The sequence below is a fragment of the Larimichthys crocea genome, chromosome I, assembly GCF_000972845.2.
Source record: "Larimichthys crocea isolate SSNF chromosome I, L_crocea_2.0, whole genome shotgun sequence".
Taxonomy (NCBI): domain Eukaryota; kingdom Metazoa; phylum Chordata; class Actinopteri; family Sciaenidae; genus Larimichthys; species Larimichthys crocea.
The window spans coordinates 35,503,901-35,529,941 of record NC_040011.1 but is presented as its reverse complement, the minus strand read 5'-3'; the positions used below and the strand labels follow the sequence as shown (position 1 = coordinate 35,529,941).

The window sequence follows — 26,041 nt, the reverse complement described above, 5'->3', positions numbered from 1 at the left end:
AGCAAGTTCTATAAAGAATTTCAAAGTCTTTTATTAGAGCCTATGATGAATATGTTTAACTCCACTCCTTTGAATGTGGCACCCTTCCACCATCATTAAGGGAAGCCAATATTTCACTGATTCTTTTTCACTTTCACTGAAGGCGAGTGCCCTGAGGATTGTGCCTTGTACAGGCTGATCTCACTGTTGAATGTGGATTTAAAAATTCTTTCCATGGTATTAGCAAGACGCTTAGAAGATATTTTACCAGTCATGAAGGAGGATCAAACTGGCTTTATTAAGGGACATAATTCTTATAACAACATTAGAAGATTGCTAAATATTATCCAGCTATCTGAACAGCAGAAAATAGATGGTCTTGTGATTTCCCTAGATGCGGAAAAAGCTTTGGTCTTATTTATTTTTTACACTTGATCGGTTTGGCTGATAGCTTTGTTAGATGAGTGAAGGTCCTGTATGCCCAACCAATGGCTGCAGTCGTAACTAATGGACTTAGGTCCATAAATTGTGGTCCAGAGGGGTAGCAGACAGGGCTGTCTTTTGACGCCACTTTTGTTTGCCATGGCTATTGAACCTTTAGTGGAGGCTATCAGGCGAGACCCTTTAATGACTGAATTGGATGTGGGCGAAAAATCACATAAAATTACATTATATGCAGACAATGTGTTGTTCCTGTTAAACCCCTCTGTATCAGTCCCTCGTCTTATTCAAATTATTGGCTGGTTTGCTGCCTTTTCTGGATATAAAGTTAATTTTTCAAAATCAGAGGCAATGCCTCTGGGTAATTTATGACAACCACCAGATAATCCCAATCATCAAGTGGTCCCCTACAGGTTTCATATACTTACGTAGGCATATATATTACACCTATTTCAATCAGTTGTTTCAAGCCAACCTGACCCACTATTTGATCAAATTAAACAAGACTTGGAGAGATAGAACAATCTTTTCATATCATGGCTGGGCTGAATTTCACTTCTGAAAATGAATATCCTTCCACGTTTGCTCTATCCAATAAAAATTATTCCCATCTTTTTCAATCATAAAATAGTGAAAAAAATGAATGGCTGGTTTAGTTCTTTTATCTGGAGTAAACGTAGACCATGGATCAGGATGTCAGTGTTGCAGTTATCAAGTGCTATGGGTGGGCTGGATCTTCCAGATATTAAGAGATGTCAATTGAGTACCCATCTAAAATACATAGCTGATTGGATTAAAGATGATGCTTCGTAAGAGCATGCAGGATTATACGGCATATAGAAGGCAGATCAGGGTTTACGTCGGTTTTCACGCCGATCACTGATAACCCTGACTTTCTGCCAGTAACCTTGGACAGGGCATTCAAATGCTGGACAGCTAAGGGAATTTCTTCACTAGGAGATCTTTTTGCTAGTCCTACCCTCATGACTTTCAATCAAGTTATGGAAAAATATGGCATATGAAGAAACGATCTTTTTCGTTATTTTAAGGTCAGAGATTTTATTATAAAAGATCTCTGCTTGCTGATATGAATGTCACACAGATAGAGAAACAAGTACCTGCACTTCTTTCTTAGGCCAATGCTTAGAACCTTTTATGCCGGACTGAGGGATTGTTCAAATCTTGGTGCTCGGACACTGGGAGTGATCTGGGAGAAGGATCTGGGTTTTGTGATAACTGAGGAGATGTGGGAGGACATCTGGGATAATGCAAGGAAAATAACTGTTTGTAACCGATCAAGAGCGATGCAATTTAAGATACTGCATAGAGCGCATGTTGGTCCAAACCGTCCCTCTAAATAAGACAGAAATTGGTGATCTAAATCACTGTTTCTGGTCCTGTGTAAAAATACAAAAATATTGGAGTGGTGTCTTGTTTGAAATACACAAGGTTCTGAAGAAGGAGCTTGAACTCGACCCGGTTTCACTTCTTCTGGGTCTTCCCAGTGATCGCGTAAGTGATATATATCAGAAAAAACTGTATAACGTTATGACATTTTGTGCCAGGAAAAATATTCTTCGGCACTGGATCTCAGATAAGGCCCCCTCAGTGGTGGGATGGCATAGGACAATACTGGAATACATACCTCTGGACCTGTCTTCTGCACTCCAAAACGAATGCCTTTGAAAGAATATGGAAACCATTTCTTGACTATATCAATGTAAATATTTCTGCTATACTGACAAAAGCATTTGTATAAAAAACGGTATTATTTATTTCTGTTTTCTTTCTTTATTCAGTTCCCATTGTATTTCACTCTGTACTGCATAATATACCTGTCACATTTACCTGTTTTGGGTTTTTGTGTTGTTATTCCCAGCTTGTTGTTGTTTTGTTGTTTTTTTATAAATAAAAAAAAAGCACTCACAGTATCACCAACATCATGTAAACAGCTTCTACGCTGTGTATGTGGTTGGGCTTCTATGACTAAATATACCAAATTATAGCCTTTTTCAGCATCCCACTATTAAAAGTACTGTGAAATGAAAATTACACTTCCACTGGATTAAAATACACAAAACAAACCACATTATTCTATATCAGCATCTTATATGGAGAAGCCCATAAGGCTCCATTGTTAACATTGTTTAGTTTTAAGAAGACTCTTTATATATGCTAAAAACACAGACAGAAGTGAGAAGAATTTTTCATTATTTAAATAATTTAAAATCAGGATTTTTCTTCCCTGTTGTATTTGGAAATTTTGTTTGGCATTTGGCAATCACACAGGACTACATGCAGAACCAAATCTACAGCACATTCCTGACATGTGGATCATATCAGCATACTGATGAGCTGCAACATATGTTCATTTCAGTGAGGTAAAGCAGCCAACTGGCCTTACAGGCTGTAGCTGATTCTTAGGGTTTCTCAAATTCAGTATGACAAGTTTGGATCCAAATACATGTTTACCACAGCTCCACACAAAGCTACAAATCAACTGCTGGACCTCAGTGCAATCCACAAGAAGTCTGGAAAACATATTTACCACTGATGGATTTGATCACTTGCTGTTCAGTATCACCAACAAGTAATTTGCGATCCCACCCTCATTCATTAGATGCTACAGAAGGAAGCATTAATCTGTGAGTGATTCATCAGGAGACTGGATTTTGCCCCATCAACCTTCCTGTTGATGACTAGTCTCCAAGGGCGACCAGTGATTCATTAGTCAAACTGAGATCAGCAGGAAGTGACTGATACTGCTATGTCTGCTATGTTTCTGTTGTATTGACATCCAACCAAGGGCTTACGTCATAGATTACATTTGTGATGTGACTAAGCATATTTTATTTTTACCCTTTATTTTAGATTGCAATCCCATGTATGCACACTTTTCTACCCAATTCCTCAAATTCGATTCCCATCAATCAAAAAACTTAAATGTGCTCTTTAGATAAAACAATGTTTTACAGGAAGACATCATTACAACACGTCAGCATTGTTTTGGGAAGGGATTTGTGCACTGCTCATATCAAGTCCATCACTGGTTGACTTGTATTCAAAAGCCTGTCATTTGGACACTGGCTGGAGTCAAAAGGTAAAGTTAACAGTGATGAATGTGATGCCTGTAGCAACAGCTAGAAAAAAATTGGCACATACTAGAAACAATTCAGACACATGAAAACAACAAATGTTCCCAAAGCAGACCAGATTGCCTGACTGATTTCCATTATGTATTCGCTGTGTAATTGTTTTGTTGTCCATTACTCTCAGGTGTGCTGTCTGAGTAGGAGTAACTGCATTGTGCATAGTGATGTTGGCAGCTCTGCAGCAGGGGAGCAGTCGTATTGCAGCTGAAGTGCATTGCTGCAGCAGAAGGGGCAAGGCAAAAAGAAGACTCCCATAAAGAGTCTAATTGGCACAAAGCTGCTCCATGCTTCAACTACATTGAATGTGTCTCTAGAGAAATGCACAGATGTCACAATCTCAAGAGGACAAAGTCACCTCACTATGTCCTCGCAAAGTGTTGCAGTGACTCACAATGTGCACCGTGTGATGTGGGCAATCTAAGAGCACAGATGGATTTTTAGAGAAGCAAAGGGCTTTCATGGATATTTCAAAGCATTTTTATACGTAGTAAATGTATGAAATGGTTTCTACTGTGAGCTTCTAATGACTAGGCTTTATAGTCCCCCGCCACAATTAACTAGGGTCATCACTTACAGTAACTTTGTACTCACGAAAGCAATTACTGAAATCTCTTGCTAAAAATAGGTCTAATAGAGCAATAAATGTGTATGGTTGAAAACAAATCCGCTGAGTTAGTGAAGCTTCAACAACTCCTCCAAATCAAATAACAAAATACCATGCCTCTTGGAACAATCGGGACATCAATTGCCTGTTCCTTCCAAAACTGTCACACATCACTGCGGCACATTTCAGGAGCGGGTCTCCGCTCTGTGGAGATTCCACAGTCAGTCTACTTATGAGGGATGCTGCGTCAAGTGGCACAGAGCAGATTGAGTTGGTGGAGGCGATTCTGAAATTATATGAAGCTGTGTGGAGAACAGACCAAAACAGTCTTAACCTCACAGAGCCACACCAGTGGGATTCAGGGGTCAGCCAAGGCAGTGAGTGCCCTTTTCTTCAAGTTATTCTCTGTTACAGCATCAGCAATTTGCCACTCTGTGTTTGGTCTCTGGCATAATTGAAATAAATGTTATAAGTCAGGAGTAGAGTTGATAGACGTGGTTAAACTAGATACTCTGGTTCAGCATAAAGCAGAGCAGATCCATACAGTAGCTCTGCAGTAATGTTTTTGTTAGTACAGCATTGTTTTAGTACCTAAATCAGGCTTCTGTACATGTGCTACTCCTGGATTCTGTCACAGAGGATTCATAACGTCATGTGTTTTGTCCCTGGTTAGAAAAATGAAACTCTGTTTACTTTTTTGTCTATAGTCCAGCAAAGAAACTAGTGTAACTATAGAATTTGATGCACTGAGCCGAAGCTGCTCTCATTAGGCTCAGTATCCACGAGGAGCTGGCCCAGATAAACCTGCTCAGCAAGTCTTTCCCTGAAGAGTTACAGTTACTGTGCTAGATATGCAAAACCAAGCCAGCACAGAACAGAACATACTAGGTGGTAGAAAGATTTAAAGTCTCTTGTGCTCTTCAGAGAGCTGCAGTCCAATCACCGCCCCCCTCCCCCAAAGTCTGTTTGTGTGTGTGTGTGTGTGTGTGCACACATTTGTGAGTCAATGAGAGTGAGTGAAAGTGAGTGAGTGTTTGTAATAATCAAGTTTAGTCAAGAGTTACTAGAGGTCTAAGAGCATTACACACTTGAGTGTGATTGATGAAGTGGACTTGGCGTTGTTGCCATAGTAAGTCCATAAGCAGTATGTAAGAGCAGCATTTGGCCTTGGATAAAGTCCTACACACAAACACAAACACACACACACATGAACGCAGACACACACATGCTTAAAGAGATGATTGGATTTTTGGCAACAGTTCACTAAACAGCACAATTAATTCATTTGGAGTACTTTGAATTTACAGGCTGTAAACTGTACCACTAAAAAACTTGAAGAATGGTTCATGTAAGGTACACTAAACCAACAGTGCTAACCACTACACCACCGTGCCCCCCTCTACATTTAAGGCCATAAAATAACATTTTAAATAATTTTGATGCTACACTGATGTGAATGATGTCTTTGTTATTCCCACTATGCACCCCATATGTCTGTTCTTGCGTTATGTAACTAACCAGGAACGCCTGCAACATATGAAAAGCTTTATGGCACTATGTCACACACAACCAACTATGTGATTTACTTTGATGAAACTTGATTATATTGTATGAAGAAAGTGTTTTCTGACTGCTCCACCTCAACTCTGAGATTTACAGTACAGAGTTTACAGATGGACAGTAAAGTATACTGTTACGAACTATAGCTGCTGAAGAGGACGTTGATGGAGAAAGTAAAGAAGACTAAAGGAAAGTGACTGAGCAAGAAGCCAATTTCAGACTGACTCCTGGTCAGCTTTGTGAAATAAAAGTCTGAAAGACAGGTGCTGAACTGGGCTTCTTGTCTTGTGTTTTTCATCATTTGCTTGATGTTTGGCTGTTAGCAAAGTTGTCGACCTGCTAGTTAGTGAAGTAATAGAATCATAACAAATACACGCGCACAGCTGTCCAAATGTATGACACTGAAACTGGAGGTGCAAAATCATAAAAAAAATCTAGGAAATGATGCTTATAGTAAAATCTCTGTACTGAAGATGGTTTTACTCTACTTCTATCACATCGTGACATACAGAAATACAATTTATAATATGTTTAATGTTATAGGTCAGACTCACGAGTCATTCAATTCGTCTGTTGCCTTAAATGGGTTATGACAGGATGTCCTAACTATACTGTAGATTATATTGGGATTCATTTTTAAATTGTCAATTTGAACAGGAAAAGGGAAGCAGAAAGCAATTGCAACATTTCAATCTGCACCTAAACCCGAATTAGAAATATATAAAGTCATTTTAAATGTTGAATGGGAGTAAATGAGGCTGATATATTTAGAACTACTAAACTAATGACTGACTAATTATTGATTTCTGATAACCACCCTGAGTTTCATATACAGTATGCATTAATATAAACACACTAACAGCAGAACTCACCTTGGTCTAGAGATTTGGCAGGAGCCCAGCTTTTGAAGTAGTCATCCTGGAAACACAACACAAGAAAGTGGGTTATGAAAAAATAACTCCATGCTGAGAATATCATTGAATTATTTTGTAGACCAGAGAGAGAACAACCCAAATACTAAACTACCCTACTGAAGAATCCTGTCTTCATTCTTCTCTCCTTTTGTTCTCGCATACATTGTTTTTTGTAAAAATGAATAATTGCAGCAAAAAATGGAAAGACACTGCGAGATAAAGGCATGTTTAGACGTTCAAAAATAGGACACAAATGTAGAGAAAAACCTTCAGCTGTGGATCAAAATGTTATAGGCTCTAGTTAAAAAATGTCTTTAACTAGGACAAAAAGATTTAGTGTCAAGGTCAAAATGAGCTTCTGCTTTGTTTAGAGAGAAGGGTTGTTGTTGTTATATTAGGAAGAAATGACAGGAGGAGAGGACGGATTTTGAGGCAACAGTGTCACGTGACGTCTAAGTTGTTGTCATTGGCTACAGTCTACAGTCATGGAAAAGCTTCATCAACTGGAAATATTAAAAGAGAAAATAATTGGCTTGTCTCAGCTAAGCTCAGTTGAGAAAAAATTTTGGATTTGTTAGGCCAAATACACTTTGATTCAATGGATCCATTCAGAGCGGATTTCCTGCCCAGCTAAAGACGTCTCCTATTCTGTAGACCATTTAAAGTCCCCGTCATGAAAAGAGCCACAGCTTAGTGTTACATGCATATAACGCATACAAGTGGAACAATTGATTAACAGTCCCTGCATTTCTCTTTGTTACATGATCACATTGATTCTTAGGAGCATCGGGTCAGCTGATCTGAGGGGTGTGAATGACTTCATAATCCTGAAACCTTCACTGTGAGCTCTGTTTGTGAGAGATTTGCTTGCTGTCTCCCATTTAGCATTTAAAGACACTATAAATGATTTATACTGCATTATAATGTAGTTGCCAGCAGCTATAAGGACTTTTTAGGTGTTTGTTAATGTACAGTATTCATCAACTATTATAATATCTCCTGTGAAGGCATATTTTAGATGATTACAACACAGTTTTAGTATGTTGTTATTCATTATCTGTATCTGTACCTACCTCCACAGTTGTTAAAAAATATATTGATACACACTTATAGCATATAATCAGATTAAAGTGTGCTCTAAACCATTTATGAAATGTTTATATAGACATGTTTAAGAGAGTAAAGTGTTACTGTATTAGCAGTGCACTGAAAGCAGTCTGTGGTTTCTTTACAGTGTGAGCTACCTCCACCCATACACACACACAGACTCGGTGGTGGTGTCTCGATCTAAAGGAGTGCCCAGGGCGAGCCATATGTGTGTCAGCAGGGAGTGAGCCTGTGTCAGTGACACTAGGTGAATGAGGCAGAGACAACCTGCTGAGTTTAAAAGCAGGATCTCCAGGTACTTTATTATTGAATAAAACAGAGAGAGAGGGGGAGAGAGAGAAGGCGTGGGCCTAAATTAGGAAACAGAAAATGGACAGCTGACCTACTCATCCAGTCCTTGTTCTATAAATGGCAACTGCAGACACTTGAGCCAGCAGAAAAGTTTGAAAAGAGGAGATGAAACCTAATTACTTTCTCCCGTAGGTCCGTACATCACTCATGTCCTCACTTCTTCTTTTTTTTTAAACTTATTTTATGCCTGTCTCTCCTGCTCTGTCTCTGATAAAAAAAATATTCTTTGACTGAGATGTAAAGCTGTTAAGTAGAATGCTAGTGCGGCAAAACAAATTTCTGCAGTAAGTTCTAATGAGGCTTACACCATGAAACCATTAGAATGTTATTCTATGCTTAAACAGTGACAAGGACTTCCCATGATTAAGCACTCCAGCCTCTTTACATGCAGTATCATCACATTGTCAGCGTCATGTGGAGAAATGGTATCCAGTATGTAAGAAATCCTTTCATTTCACCCTTTATTAGTTATGCTGAATTGATAATAAAAGGTGATTTGTTAAGTACAATTATGATAATAAGCAAAATTACTATGTTTCAATATTATGTCTGCATTAGGTATTCAACATGTGATCAAGGAGTTACATACAGACACCTGATATGGTATGTAAAAATTGTTAAAACTTAATAAATCATCTTTTTGGGAGAAACAACTCAGTGTGATGCTGCCCCTGTCTCTTGACATTTTTTTGTAATATGCGATCAAAATGCTTTTGTGTATTTTTGGCCTGAGACTCTTTTATACTTTAGTTTTAAGGCTTTATTTCCAATTATTAGAAGTCTTTACAACAACATAAATCCACAAAGGACATCAGTAAAGAAATTATGTTCAAAGTGTGGTATAAAAGAATTTGACAACATTGACCTCACATCCTCACTAAAGCTGTTGTGACTGAATGCTTTTAAATCTTGTGGGAAGTCTTCTTAGAATAATGGTTGTGCGGTTGCTGTTATAGCAGAATAAAATGATTAACTACGCTGGGGAACACAATTTTTGTTGAGTTAGCTCTGACAGCTGTTTTTAACTAATTTTTGGTTGCGGAATCCAAAACTGATCTCAGTTTTTCCCTATCACGTCAAGTTTTTGAACTATAGGATCCCCGTTTTCTTAAAAAATATGAAAAATACTGTACTTAACATATGTGTGCTTGTTTTCACTAAACTGTCTGTGCAATGATCTTTTTGCTCTCGCCAAACCATGGGGGTACCAAATGCCAACTTTTCACGTGTTCCTTTGGTCCACATCCATAAACTCTCAAAAACAGTGCTTGCACACTTTGTGAGGGGCCCATGGCTTGTCTTGATCACATTGTTTTACTTTAAAATATGCAAAATATGCTTGTTTGACAAATGCACTGATGTCTGACTTGGAATGGTGAAACTACCACAAATATAGCAAAAGGAGTCAGGGCTGTTTAGGCATTTACGACGAGAAGTATCAGGAGCAGACATGATCTGGAACAAAGGAAATATATATATATCTATGTAACTAAAACACTAAGATGGAATAGTTACAAGCTTTGAAAACTACAACAACAGCACAAAACGAAATAGAACTTACAACGGTGTGCCCATGGTTACAAGGTTAAGAGAACGGCCCACACAAATCTGCTTCATTCTACTATTCTGGCTTTCTGTTTGCAGATATTGATAGTACTGACCTAGTGGGAGCTGCACACACCTCTCACCGCACTGTCTCAATTGTGACTGCACAAACAAGTTGCCACGTAGCTGTAGATGAGTCCAATCGTGATCAGCTGGCAAGTCTGACTACAGCTAATCAGTGGAACTATGCTGGAGGGTAAGCCGTGAAGGAAAAACTTGACGTGCTAGAAAAAAACTGACTGTACTTTTGGAACCAGCATTTATGTTTCAATCAGCATAAAAATCTAACTCAACAGAATTTTTTTTTTTCAAATTGTTCCCCAGTGCTATCGATATGGGTGTAATATTTCTGTTCCATTACTATGTCAGACATGAACACCAACTCAATAGCTAATCCACAAGAAAGAACTATTTTACATTGTTAAAAGTTAATACTACTCCACACTTCAGAAACTTGATATATTGATAAATTGCAGCGATTTTCTGAAAATGTTGAAACCTTGAAAATTGTTACAGCAACATTTTAATATGAAATACTACATCACAATATGGCTGACTGGCCACCCAACCTGCTATGCATTTAAATTAGCAATCTCTCTAGTTCTCCAACAATGCCTTAAATATGGGTTTGCTGCAGTGTCAGACAAACACTACAATGTCGGGGACTTCCAGGAAGGTAACTATGTTTCAGAATGGTATAATTAAATTACAAACACGATAAATTTACTTACCTCCGCTTCCTTTAGATGATTGGAGAGAAGAGGCAGAGCAATGGAGGGGAGAAAGAGAGAAGAGAGAAAGAAAGGTCAGCGATAACGGCACAGTATGCAATGTCTATCAGAGCTATTACAACCCTGTGTTACTCGATCTGAATACCGAGCTCAACTCTAGAGATTCATTTAATAGGAATCTGATTCTGAAGGTGGTAGAATACCAAAGGACTCGCACATACTCACACTCACGCTCAAAGCCTTATGAGATAGCTTTATTTGATGTGGCATGTAATTTGAAACACATCGAGGGCAAATTGTGCAGGCTTAGAGTTGAGGCACAGCATAAAGGGTAAAGAGAAAGGGGAGAAAGAAAGAAGAGGAGAGGCAGGCAAGTTGTGCAAAAGTAGAGGCAAGAGTAAAAAGGTAGTGCCTTTTTATTATGCTAAAATGTGAGTGCGAGGAGGGAAGTGGAGAGAAACTTTGTGTTGATTATACTTGTCTAAATGAGGGTCTAGGATTGAGGGTGTCCTACGCTTTGCCCTTATAGCCAAAACACACTAACTATACATACTTCAAAACAGAGTTATGAAAGGAATCTGACTTTTGGACTTTGTTATACCACATAAAAATGTAATATACTGTATAAATGTATGATTTAATAGAGTCAAAGAGATAGGAAGGAGAATATGAATATAAAGCGAGACAATTACCTAAATTTACTACCTATAATCTTTATTTGGAAATCATTAAGTAATCAAAAAATAATCAGTCATCAATTTGATAAACCAATCCACAGTAACTTTGGGTAACTAGCTCAACATATTTGAGGCTAACAGTGAAACAACTGTCTGTGTGGTTACATCTGAACCAGATTGGAACAAATAAACTTGTTGACTTTTGATTTCTATACCATCTGGACAATTTGCAACATGTTGTTTTTCTGCTGAGTTCATTTTGACCTGCAGCTAGAAAACATGTTGTGTTCACAAGGAAAAGTGCTTTGTCTGTTATCATAAGATCAAGACCGTGTCCAGCAGAGGACTGCAGTTGAGGTGCTGCTGCCGGAGAACTACTTTCACAGTTTTTCACCAGCGTGCGTTACTTAAGGTTTACAGCAGTTGATACTAGCCCTCTTATTATTCAATCTAAGTCTCAGGGATGACCTTTCCTTGCCTAGGACCCCCATTAATATTTTAGTGTGCTCATCTCAAAAGCATTAACTGGCTGTTTAGCTCGCTGCGACACTGCCCCAATGTCATTCAAACCCTTTAAAGTGATTACAAGGAGATAAAACTGTGCCGTTATAATCATATCGTCTTTGTTGAAGGTGGTGCTAGAATTTAAAAAGAGTTTCCAAGTCAAGAAAGTCTTTTACTCATATCTACTTAAAGTTGCAAACACTGCAGGAGAGTGTTGGCAAGCAAAAATTTGAACTGTTTAATTAAGTTTTTATAGGGTTTAATTAAAATCTGTTTAAAATGTAGCACAACAGCTGTCAGTGAAAATGGAATTACTTTATTGTAAACCTCTACATGATGCAGTTTATTTAGCAGTGCCTCCATTTTAATTATAGTTAATTGACTGCATGTCTGTGTTCAAACACCTTAATGTTTCACTGAGTAGTTCCATTAGACGTTATTTAGCAGTTGGACGATGAAGTTAAACTAAGCTGCAGTGTCAGACAGTTTCCCCAGGGAAAGACAAGTGGCTCACATATCAATGAGGAAACGTAGTACGAGAAGAGCAAAAACAACTTAGCCAATTAGCATATATGGTACATTTGTTAATATTGCTACTTGACTCGGCTGTGTGATTTTGACTTACTTCCAAACATATTGGTGGGTTGTTTTACAAGCAACTGAAGTTTTGGTTCTTCTGAAGATGACAGTCATTGCAGATTCTGATCCCAAAATCTGGATATGCTAGCTGGAGTTTTTCGATACAAAACCAAAAAATCTTAAATCCAGGCAGCCAGAAACCAAACTGGATTCATCCTCAACTGTTAAAGTAACTTAGTTGGTGCAAAAATGACAAATTTGATGAATATGAAATAAATAAAAGCCAATGTGCATCAATGCAGACATTTTAAAAAACTTGATTTTTTCATAATTATGTATATAAAACTTTAAAATCTATCTCAACGTCCTGAATATGATCAAAACCATGATGACACTGCAGCATGAGGTCACAAACATAACAAATAAAGTGTTTTTGTTTCACTTCGGAGAACAGTCTCAAGAAGTCTTTTATTTCTGTGATGACCTGGGTCTCCAGCGGGTTAGCTCATTTTTTTCTCTCTCATGTTTAAAGTGATGGGCCTGAGATCTCATCTGATAGCAGGTCTCAGAGGAAGTCCGTGACAGGAAAAGGTAGAGAAGGAACAGAATTGATTTAGAGAGGAACCGATGTGGGAATGGTTTCAGCGCGATTAGCTTCTCTCAGCTGAACTAACCTCCACTGAATATGTGTGCGTGAGTACATGTGTGTGTGTGTGTGTACATGCACACAAGTTGGTATTGGTTTGCACTCGCATTAACATTAAAATAGGTAAAGCCATGCCTGAAGTGCTGACTGAAGATGTCATAATCAGGGGATGAGGATGCAAATCTGGCCTCTCGGTGGAAACTAAACAGCATTAAAAATTTACTGTGTACTTTATGCATTTTATTCATGGGTCTGGAACCTTGCCGAATTCCTTCCCTCCCTCATCTCTTCCCTCATAGTCTCTAACTCATTCCCCTCTCCTCCTCCTCTCATTCCTTCATCTCCGCCAAGTCACTGCTTTCCTCCTTAGGCTACATCCCACTTATAGTCAAGTACTAGTCTGGGATCTGATCTGTGTCCTGTGAAGCTGATATATGAGGTCTATAAGCAGATAGCAGAACAGAGCAGAGAGTAGAGAGATTTTAGTGACACACTTCATCAAATGACTTTACTGTTCAGCCTCTGCAGAAGTGAGTAATGCTGAGTAGGACCAGTGGATCCAATTTTTCTTCAACAACAATATTGCGTGGTAACGCACAACCAGAAATGGAAATTGTACATTTGATGAAGTTGTTCTCACTAAAAGTTTTTGTCCTCATTAGTGAAAAAAAAAGAAATATCTGATTTGAAAAAAAATGTAATGTGTGAAGGTGGCTGAATGATGAGTAGAAACCAACCCATCAGCACCACCATTACTGCAGTGACAGAGTCAAATGAACACATTTAACAGTGAAAGTAGAGCTGTTGATCACGGTCACCGGGCATCTGATCCAACACATGGTAGTCTGTGTGAATGTGGAAGTTATTCAGTCTAAAACAGAAGTGTGAAAGTTTTGAGAAGAAAAAAATAACATTGTTCAGCCTCCACAGTATGGATCTGAAACTGCCTGTATCACTTACTATCCATGATTTCTTACACATTGTAACCAGAATTTGAAATGTGTGAAATAAAAACAAAAAATATTGGCCATGAAAACAATGGATTGCACATAACAGGCAGACTTTTTTGTTGCATTGTCAGCATTCTAATCACAGTTGAGACGTGAGGAGATGGAATAGAGACGAGGATGAAAGTACAGATCAACAAATGCTCTTTCTCTTTAGCTCAAACTATGCTTTGCAGTAGGAGATGGGCATGTGCAAGCATGCAAGCCAAAAACTGCAGACTGAGTGGCTGTTTCCACTGTGTGACAGTTATGATCCCCGTTACCAGCTGAAATACTGAGCAAGCTGCTAGATAACTGTAGTGACAGCGGACAGCAAGGGTCAATCAAAGAATTGGATACATCTGTGACTCCAGCAGCGGCCATGGTGTCAAGCTGAAAAGTGCAGCTGCAGGCTACCGTTAAGCTACGCTGTGTTGTTTTAAGCTTTGTACTTTTTATCTTCTGACACATGTCTGACACGAGCAAGTAGGCGACTTGGGAAGAAAAAAAAAAAATATATATATATGGAGAATCATCTGTCCTTTTTTTGATTTCAGTAATCGAAAAACGAAAGGTCATTTCAATTTATACCAGCAAAGGGAAGAGATGCATAGATTGAGGAAGAGGAAAAAGACGAGGGGGAAGCAAAAGGATGTTTCCAGGAACAAAAGAGCGATTGAAGATTAAGGAGGAGGAAGGATGACTAGGAAAAATAGATAAGGAGGGGGAGGAGAACGTGAGAGGAAGACAGGAAACTCAGAGAGAGGAAGACCAGACAGAGGTGTTTGCTCTCCTGTAGGGTAGCTCCACCGTAGTCTATCCAGTATTCATGTCCACAGCCTCAAGATTGACAGGCAGCATCTCATTCATATGAACAGACAGGTAACACTGAATATTACATGTGGCACTGAGAAGACCACACACATACATATTGTTCTCACACAACGTTTGCACCTGTGTTTGAGTATAACTTCACAAACTCAAATTAAATAGCTTATTGGAGTGTATTCAAACGTTATCACCTGCTCTCCTTCTATTAGTCTCACACACAAACAAACAATTACGCTAAAAACAAACGTGGCTTTAATATCACAGTGAATTCCTTCCAGAGTGTAATGCTATGTAGGATCCGACTAACCAATGACAACATTTGTATTCATCGCTAATCCAGCTTCTCTAAACTGAGACAAACGACTCCTTTTCTTTCTGCTTACTTCCCCCTTCTCCCCTTAGCTTTCTATTTTTATAGCCTCCCTCATTCATCAACTCCATGCCTCCCTCCTCTACTCCTCTTTTCACTGCTGAAAACATCCCTCAACTAAACCATGTGGATCAAAGCCAAACATCAAAAATATGCTTCCTCTTCATTCTGTCTTTTCTCTTCACATTAATGAGGGTAAAAACTTCCACTGAGCAGCCCGTTATTTCAAATATCTCTGCATTTTCATATTTCTTTCTTTCTTTCTTCCTTCCTTTCTTCCTTCCTTTCTTTTCAATGCCCTCTCCAAACTGACTTCCTTTCCCTTTTCTCTTATTGCCTCCCAGTTTCTAGGATAGTGAACATGAAATTCAATCAATTACAACAAGAGCACTGGTGGAAAGTGGAGAGAGTTAGTTCAACTAGAAACTTAGAGAGGGAGGACTAGAGAGAATCAAAGAAAGATACAAATGATGGAGTACTGAGAAACAACAATCTTTGCACATCACCAATGAAACAACACAGATAGAGCAAGATGACAAACAATTGGAGCAGAGAGGAAGAGTCATTGTACATTAATTACTCGTGGGACCTGGACTTGCAAAATCATGTGATGTGTTTTTTAAGTTTAAATGATGCAAAGAATAAATGAAATGAGGAGATTTACTAATGGCCAGTGGAGAGAAGGGCACCCTTAAAAGGCAAAAAAAGAGTATTAAATAGCATTGTGCAAGGTTTTTGGTGAATCATCTGACAGCAAAATCTCAATAATAGCAACAAACTGCATGCAGCAGCCAGCTAATGAGGGGAAGAAGAGAAGATAATGAATAAGAAAAGGCTTCATTCTTCTGATATCTAGCTTTTAAAAATAGCTTTTAAAAATGTCCCTCTCTTGTCAATACTAGGCTCAACCCAATATGGGGTCCATGAATCTAAAATTAAATCGTATCTGAGGCCTAAAAGATTGCAGAGCAATCTGGAGACAAATATGTTCCAAGGATACGACTAGGTTATGCTCCAATAGAACTAGTTTGTACGACATGTTGTTGGTCCTCTTTAAAGTGGGGGTGACAAGCGTGCCTCCAGAGAGAAGCGTGAGACAGGATAATCACTTAATTATAGGGATAACAGGGGATACACATGACAAGAAATAAGTAAATGTAGGACAATCAGTTTGGAAATTAAGTCGTCCCTTTCACATTTAGATGAATATATTTAATTTCCCTGATAGAGAAGAAAGCTACATTCTGGGCTGCAAATAACAATCATTTACGTGATTGGTTAATCTGCCAGTTAGTTTTTCTATTAAACAATATTTTAGTATTTCAAACGTCAGAGAATTGTAGGAAATTATGCAGTTTCCCAGCCAGTGATGTCTTCACTTTGCTTGTTTTGTCTGACTAGATGTTTTTCATTTATTCATTTTAATTCCTGCTTATCCTCTTATCGTTTCAGCGCCAGCTTAAGCTTCATTATAATTGCTCTCATGTTAATTTGTGTCAGGTACTGCATGTGCAAGAACCCATATCTGCGGTAAGAAACGTGGATATCAGTCACTCACATCACTGAGTTAGTAACTGGATGAACAACTGACTGACAGATAAGGTTAAAGGGAAGAAAGCAGAAGAAAATCTCAGCCACCCGTTCGAGTTAAACGCAGTGACAGAGAAAAAAAACTGATGCGAATAAGATCAAGGCAGAGGCAGAAGGAAACTGACAAGGAAGAAATAAAAAAAAGTCTGGAACACTTTTCTTGTGATTCCAACATTTTCTCCACAAACCTAGCTAAGTCTCATGTTTGTTACTTTATTCCCGAGTCGCTTTTGCCTGTCAGATCGGTGTTTTTTCACCATGTAAGCCTTACAGCTGCTCCCAGGCGTGTCGAGGTCAACCTAGATCTAAGCCTCGGGGAGACACAGTCCAGTGGACACAACACACAACACAGTGTAATAAATAATAGATAAGACAGCATGTCAGTAGATTAGTTTGACATGGCTACAGGTCTACTGCCTTTGGCTGTTTGATTGGCTGGGGAAGCAGGTTGGAAAAAAAAAAAAAAACATAATCGGAAGTGCTGCTTCTTTTTCTTTTTGTCTACTTGACTAGAGGTCTGTCAAACTAGTGTACTGCGAATATGGGTCCTTGATTTTCTTATCTGTGAGGTAAGCTCCAACAGCGAGTGTGCAGCCATAAGCTAGATGATGATGAATAGACTCAGCTGCTGCTGGCTGCTTACAGTCTCAGCTCTCACACGGTGCTTTTCTGTGGCTGCCATGCTTCCATAACCTCTCCATGGTGTGAAAAACAAAGCCATAGCTGCCTCATTCCCCCGCTTCCGGAAATAAAAAAAATAATAATAAAAAAAACTCAACAGCTTGCTTTAAACATTTCGGTTTCCTTTTCACTCTCTCTCCTCTGAGCTGACAGATGTTGCTACTTTGTCACTGTTGAGCAGGACATAGATATTTAGAGTGAAATTTATAAAGTGTTAATAGCCCACCTGCTTCTGCTGTGTTCTGCTATGTGACACAGAAAGTGTTATTTGAAAATAAACAGTGGAGATCCTCAATTTGCTGACTTATTATTATTATAATTAGAGAGAGCCTATACTGATAAAAAAGAAACACAGGCTGCACCTGAGTGCTTTAAATTGCATTAATGATGAGCGTCAAAAAGAATAGAAGACAGAAAAAAAAGAACTGTTTTTCTCTCTCGCTGTGTCTCTCTGCTATAGACAGTTAGTACCCTAAATAGAAATCTACTGAATCACACTGTGAAAATGTCAAAAAGCAGAGGAAGTTATGCAAAAAGAGTGGGATAGGAACTGTGATAGACGATTTACAGCACTGCAGTTTCTAGTTCTGGTGCAAATTCACACAGAATTCAAATACACTGATTTAAATTCAATCAACCAACTTCCTGTACAAAACTATCCTATCTTTTTTTAACACCATCCCATCTGACAAAATCCCTAAGCTACTGTCGGTATCTCGTGGTGATAGCGCAGCCGTGGCGACGGGCCAAGTGTTAAGCCAATCATACACAGGCTGTCTTATCTGTCTGCTCCACTGGGGAAACAAGGGACAAGCTCAGGAGGAAGGAAAGATAAATGTCCTTTCTTTACTCCAAGTGCATTGCTCTGCTCTGTTTAATCCTTCTCTCCTCCTCCTCTCTTTCCTCTGCCTCAGTTCCCTTTAGTTAGAGTGCAGAGTTTCCTTCTCTGTCAGCATGTTGGAACTGTCCTGCACTCAGTTTTCCCTCAATTCCTTTGTTCCAGACTCTTCCTCAGCTGCCTTCATTCTGCTCTGACACTTTGTCTCTGTCTTTTTTCGTATTGTCCGTGTTGTTGTCTGTTCACAGAGTAAATGCCAGTAGAAAGTTCATAAAAAGCCTGTGGGAAGAAGCTCTCACGTCTTACTGTGTGTGAGTGTGTGTGTGTGTGTGTGTGTGTGTGTGTTGTGTCTGCTGATACGTTCTTGTCTCTAAGTCTTTGTCAAACTAAATGCAAGTCAAATGGATGTAGACAAAACATCCACACTGGGCTTTACACAAGCTCTCACACTAAACTTTTCACAAAGTGTTTTTATGTTCGCTGTATGTAAACAGGAAAACAAAAAAAACACTTGGCGGTTTTCCACTTTGTTTCTGGCGATCACCGAAACTACATTTACAATAAAAGCTGAGCTCAGCTATAATCCAGACCTGTAAATATATTGTCCCCTTTACTTGTCCATATACAAAGGCAGTGATATATTGTTAGAACTTACAGTGTGCTTCATGAACTCAAAGTGTGATATCGTTGTAGATCAATGCCTGAAGAACACTGCTGATATTCGAGTTGAATCTAAAAATCCTATATACAGTATACCTGTGAGTTAAGGCTCATTTTTATTTTGCAGGTATTAGAACTGTGAGTACCTTTTCTTTAATAATCTAAATAAATGTACCAGTATATTTTTTTATGATTTCCCCAAGGTGATAATAATAGTAATAATAATCAGTGATAAAAGTTTATTGAAAATATGTTGTGTTCACAACACAAATTCTGACATTGGAGACTACTGATTTACCTATTAAAAGGTATAGTTCAAAAGTTCTTTGCTAAGAAGAACAACATTTTGTCTTTCTTCCGATGAACAGGATATGAGAGAGAACCCTGTGATGCGTTATGGTGTAACGTCTAAAGTAGATTACTGTTTTTATATATGTACTATGTTTTTAGATTTAGCTCAAAAATGGACCAAAAAAGAAAAGTTAATCAATCATCATCTAATTGGAGTATATATAAATCTTTATAGATCATGTATTTCTGCTCAAGCATTGCTTTTACTCTACTAGTTTTGCTTTTAGGATAATATAGGAACATGCCCATAAAACACAATTTGTATAATGATGTACTGTTTTTTTTATACTATTATATTGTTGTAATTATATTATTACCACCCCACAGCTGTGCAACAAGAAAGGTTAAAAATATATATCCAAAATTCCCTACAGAAAAAAACGTTAGGATCGAATATTTTATATTTATAGTCCATTCTGCTTAACTCACCAAGCTCTTTTTGTATTTCAAACTATACTTCAATAGTTTCCTCGCACTTACGGACCTGCATCACAGATCAACAAATTAATTTTCTTGTTCCATCTCTGGCGGGGGTGTTTTTGAGATTGACTAGTTTGTTTGATGTGCCGTTTGACTACATCTGATGGCAAAAGTATATTAAGTGCATATTCTGAACAGCTGCTCTCAAATGCAGGGCAAAGAGGCTGCCATCATGCAGATAGGCGAAAAGCAATAAACACTGAAATTGGTGTAATATTTCCCCAAAGAAATGTTGCAATCATTTGTGCATCAGTGACAGAAGTAAAAAAAAAAAAAAAAAGCACATATTAACCTTTTTAAACTGTCAATCAGTATCTTAATTGTGTTAAATGTATATTTCATGCCAGACACAATAAAAATACCAAGCAAAAAATGGATTTTGTGTGTGTGTGCCAAAACTATGTATTCACAAGAATACTGTATATTTGCATTACTTTCTATATTTATCATCTAAGGGTGCATCTTGTATGTGGAAACAGCATTGCATAGGCAAAAGTCAAGATCTGACCCACAGTGACGCAATGTGGCCTTAACAACCGATCCAACACACACCGACAATCTCATGCACACGCACACACACACACAGATGGACAATAATGTGGAAATTTTTAGGCAAACACAGCACTGCTGGCGCTTCAGGGAAGAGGATTTTAAGCAGGACAGCACGCTGGACAAATATTATTCTCCTTCACTTACCCATCCACAAACACAACATGGAAACAGCAGCCATTATGTCTGATCAAAGTTAGTAGTAAAGACTACTCACTGACACACACACACACACACACACACGCACACGCACACGCACACGCACACGCACACACACACACACACACACACACACACAGCTCTTCCACCCACAACAGCTACAAGCTAATTTCACACAGTCTCACGGGAGTTTAAAAGCCTTACTCAGGAACAGAGTCAGTGAGGGAAACAAAGGGAAAAGTCAGAAAGGTGCTGATGAAGGGAAATAAAGAGGAGGAGAGTGAATTGGAGAGGCGAATGCTGGATGAAAACCAGAGAAAGAGGAAAGAGGAAGAGCATGAAAGAGAGTTGAAGCAAACATGGTGGCTCATTTAAGACGTTAAAGCAGAGAACTGCAAACTAGAGCTGAGAGACGTCTTTATTTTAAATAAACTCACTCTGTCAAAACCTACAAACATTGCACTTGATCCTTTTCTTGCCTCAGGATGAAAAGTGCAGATATTGTTCAGTCAACACACTTCAGAGCTCAATTCCTTTGTGTTTTGTTACATTACAGCTTAGTTTGTGAAACCAGAGTGTTATCTTTGTTATACTGCTGTGATTTACGCTGGTGTGTCGTATATTTACTGACTATTTTTGACATTACATGACTTTCAAAACATAATGGATATTCAAGTCTTATTCATGTCTGTGTTCATACTGAAGCAATAGACTTTTTCACAATTTTTTAAAAAACCCTTTTGTTGTTTCCCACACTGATGATTCAAGACTAGAAAGGTAAACATGTCTGACAGAGTCAACCAGGTGTGTTCCAGTCAACATTGTGGTCCAGTGGGTTTTCATTAAAGAGAAGGAACCAACCAACAGACGAACAGAGCTCTTTTAGGATCAGCAGGACACATAAACCCAGATGGCGTTTGACCTTTTCCAGTCTAAGCGGGCTAATCCTTTCAGATCTGTTCCCGGGGGGTCTGTTTCCTCTGGATTGAGAGTGGAGCAGATTTCCCCCCACCCCTCTTACAAATAACATCTGACCAGCCAAAGAGATGCAAGCACATCTACAATGTACGCAGCCATGATTTGCTTATTTTAAGCAATTTCACTAAAGTTCTTGAACGCCTTGTTGTGTTTGACAACATAAATACTTAAGAACTTATGTTAAATGCAAAAATTGGTTTATAGAAAACCTTCTGTACTTCTCAAAGCAAAAAATATCACTTTGCTACCAAATCTCAGAAATCATTCTTGCCTCAATATCACAAATTTCCAAACAATGCCCAGCCATACGCCTGGTGGGAGAAGATGGGAGTCTTTCCAGACCAATTTATCTTTCTGTCCCTTCACATATTGTCACTGAACCAGTTCCCACATTGGACCAGAGCAGCACAGAACCAAACACATTACCGTCTTTAGACAGAGAGGAGACAGAGAGACATAACCACACACCACACAAAATTGTTGTATTTTTCTTATCGCCTCTATCAGTCTAACCTGCCATTATCTCAGCTCTCTCTCTCTCTGTCTCTCTCTCTCTCTCTTGCCTCTCAACAAACAAACAACACCAGGACCCTAACAAGCCCACATGGGGATTGGCCCTTCCAACCGGGTGATCTCTACACTGATTGGCTGAAGGATGTGCTTTCACACTGCAGGGGTGATACAATGGGCTACAATTATTATTTTCTATCAGAACATTGCAACTGCCTCTGTATAATTGTTTTGTATAGAGTGATCCCAATGCCATTACTTATATCTGAGTTATGTCTGAAATGACATAGAGACAGGCCTTTCTTATTTATTCTGAGTTAACGAAAACAAACTCAAATTTAATGAGCCCTCCTGGGAGAAGAGCCCATCCACTGCTTTGATTGGTCAATGGAAACCTGACTTTACCCTTTAGAGGTGAGATGAGGATTTGTAACAGTTCCTGATCATACAAACCCAGTTATTTTGTCCACCTGTTTATGATGATGTATAGTGCAGTCAGACATTGGTAAGAACATAGTGTGTTTTGTAGTTACAGGTGTCAGTCGAGGTAAACATCAAAATGAACTTCATTTATTTGCTGCTGAACTTTTGATCAAGGAACTAACTTGGAAAAATCTATACTACATTTGTTTGTATTCAATAGTCCAGGATCATAAAATGAATGTGGAGAAATGATGACAGTTGTGAAATGTAACAAAAACAAAACATCACTTCCAACAATCACTTAGGAAGACAATCAGTATTAAATACTTATAATATATAAAGAATTCATTAATGAAATCTTTCTCAATTAAACAGATGAGTCTTCTATTAGTACCATTGCTGTATACATAGTTAGAAACACAAAAGCAAAGCAATGGGCTCAATCTTGAAACTGCACAGCTCTCTTAAAAATCTCTTGTCATGTACATTTTAGAAGGATAAAAACATAAATTCTGCCAACTTTAAAGTAAAAACTGAAAGTCCAAATAATATCTCTATGGATAAATGCTTGTTAGCTCGATGCACGATTAAGCTGGTTCACATTGAGTCTGCTGTCGATGATTTAATGAATGGAAAACCAAATTAATTCCTTTGACTGATTTGCAAACCAAATTTGGTCTGACTAATACAGAGTTTACTAAGATATCAATTCATAATGAGGTAATGTTTGAATTTAACAAGAGGTATTACGGTGAATGAAAATGTATGTTTAATTAAAAATAGATGAAAAAATACAGTTTTTTGATCAAATAAACACAAAACAGAACAGCTGTGCACATTCCTTGCAGAGCGCTCACCACAGTTTTGGGAGTGTTCTGTGTTCCCTGCTAACCAATAGAGATCTCTAAAGGTGCACCCTATACCTGATATTCTGTGATCCACGACCACCAGCAACATGATTTGTCATGTTTGTCAACCAACATATCACTCACAGGTGACAGTCCCTGTCCCCAGTGCCATGTCTGTTGTGTGTGCATTAAACATGTAGTTACTTGTACACAAGGAAATGCCACAAACAGTGAATGACTTTGCAAAAGACAATGTGAAAACAATATGACACTGTGATGAACCTACAGAGAACTATCAGCTGAATCTGCACCTTCCCTGTGATTTACTGAGCCTTAGAGTGAGTTAGAGCTCATTGTTTAGCTGCCCAGCCCACACCTTTATTGTTCTGGTCCACTCTCATCGCTCTTATAGTGTTGTTTTCAGCAGCAGCTGATTTTAACAAAGCTCTAAAAAAAAAACAATACAACAAAATTACTGCACACTACCTTCTCAGCACAAAATGAAGAACGGACACGGTTAGCAAATAGCTGATACACATAGTGGGACATTTAGCAGCTAAAGAGTCAGACATTTCTCTCAGGGCCTGGTAGAGACCAAAAACAGAGTTAAAATAGAGTATTGGACTTCGATTCATCAAGTGGACAGGAATACTGAATCAATCTGATCTATCTATCTGTTCATATATTCTTGTGGACTACTAATACATATTTTGTTGGAGACTGTGCACCCTATTAGTGATGGGAATTTCGGCTCTTTTTGGAGAGCCGGTTCTTTTGGCTCTGCATACTATAAGGAGCCGACTCTTTTGGCTCCCAAACGGCTCCTCACATTTTATTAATTGGTTTTATTAATTAATTATTATTATTATTTTATTATTATTGCTGTTATTATTATTTTATATTTTTAAATGTTATTATATTTTATTTTATTTTTTACATTGTAAAGCACTTTGGTCAGTGCATGCGGTGTAAAAATGTGCTATATAAATAAAACGTACTAACTATTTAATTAATTTATCACCCAAAATAATGCAATAATATAATAAATAATGTCTCTCATCTCCCTTCTGTCGTGTTTGTCCTCCACGACCGCTGTGTGTGTCTGTCACCCCTGCCGTGGATGCTGCTATACATTTTGACAAATTACATGCAGCTTTCACACAAAAAAGTGGAGAAAAAAAAGGTTTTTTCCACTATTTTCTTTTCCTCCACTTTTTTAATTGAAAGCCGAACGTGATTGGTCAAGATGTGTGAGAACAGGCATGGCACGAGGGAGAGTGTCAGGGGGAGGAGACAGTGACGCACCGAAGTGAAAAAAAAAACGTCTCCCTAAATTGGCTCCCAACGAGGAGCCGGCTCCCGTCGTTCACTTCAAAGAGCCGGCTCTTAGAACCGGATCGTTCGCGACCGTCACATCACTACACCCTATACCTGATGTTCTGTGTGCCAGCACTGTCGTCACTGTAGTCTTTTCACTGGGTTTTTCAATTTAGCATTAACCAGACCGTTTCCTAAAACACAGATACATTCACGGGTGACACTTGTCACATGTCTTGAAAGGTGGGTGTTCAATCACAAGTCTTACCTTAGTGTTACCTTGAACTACCAGACTTCCATCCGTTTATCCATCCTTGACTAGTAAGACATGCGAGGAAGTACTCAACTGTTGGATTGCTAAAACAAAACCTGTGTTGAGCTCATACAGACTATGTGACAGGTGCATGTTACTGTGAAAGATGAAGCCAGACTCACCGATGTAACATTTGTACCTTGGCTTTTGAGGCATCCCCATGTAAGTCATTTTCTTTGTTAGCCTTTCAAAGTAAAGGAATTTTACTCTAAAAGTGTGAGTCAGTACCTAAACTCATAGTAATGCTTCATAAGTGTATAGAACCAATGTTCTGTCCTTATACTCTGTTGGATCTAGAATGTGATCTAACTGTGATGTCACACTCTAAATATATTCCAGAACCAGCAGTTCCCCTTCTACTTTCTCCAGCTGGTAGTTTTACAGCCAAAACATGCGCTCTGATCTGAAAATCCATTTTATAATCCTTGAGTCATTCGCAAGGTTAATTATTCTGGATTTTACATGCGCCCTCAAACAGTGAATGTCAACTTACTGGGGTAAGGAAAAGCGCTTATTGCTCTCTCTGCTCTCGAGTCTGAAACATACTATCAGTCTACTTCCTCGTCTTTCAGCCATGCCACAATGAAGGTGCTTTTACACGCACCATCAACTTGAGTCTCTCCAGCTGCTCACCGGAAAACCTTGTATTTTTACACTGTGGCAAAGTTCAGTGGCTTATTCTGTGTTTTATATCCACTTAGATCAGTCAAGTCAGCTTTAATGCTTCTACTAAAATCCTTCTTTCTTGCTGTGTAATTACGAGATCAGTATAATTAGATTGAAAACATGAGCCTGATGCTAAAGATACTGAACAGTATAATATTCAGGCTCGAGTCCCCTCAAAGGAGGACTCACTGGATCTGCGCTTGACGCTTTTATACAGAATCTTTCTGGCCTGAGACACAAACATGAACCCTGTAAAGAACTCCCATCGCCGCTCACACACTCTTCCTGTCATGCCGTTGGTACAGTAATTCAGTCGGGGTGACGGAGGAGCTTAATAACACTTTCAGAAACCCTGCTCTAAATGCATATTTGTTTTGGTTGAAGCTCTCGGAGTCAGGAGTGTGACGTTAACAGAGCGGCTGTGAATAACCAACAGGATCTACATCATTCACTTAGACAGGCAGCCTGTTTGACATTCAGTACAATGACTGAGGCGTGCTGTGTAGGCCTGTCAGATGGGTTATCTGCAGACTCTCTGTCAAATAAGCTATATGAAGAATGCGAAATGAAACACAGTCTGTTTTTCATCATTTTCATTTGCGGATTATACTATTCACCAATGAAGGAAACGACCCGGGACA

At 38.6% G+C, this 26,041-nt stretch overlaps 1 protein-coding gene across 2 annotated transcripts in view; it reads right to left on the bottom strand.

The window, feature by feature from the left end:
* Positions 1-26,041, bottom strand: part of spock1 (SPARC (osteonectin), cwcv and kazal like domains proteoglycan 1) — a 98,703-nt gene that overhangs the window by 44,220 nt on the left and 28,442 nt on the right. For both annotated transcript variants that reach the window (XM_019253728.2, XM_019253729.2), the window contains exons 3-4: positions 10,445-10,453; positions 6,609-6,654 (exon numbers count right to left, since the gene is read on the bottom strand). In XM_019253728.2, the coding sequence (XP_019109273.1) occupies positions 6,609-6,654; positions 10,445-10,453 (55 nt within the window). The remainder of the gene's footprint in view (positions 1-6,608; positions 6,655-10,444; positions 10,454-26,041) is intronic.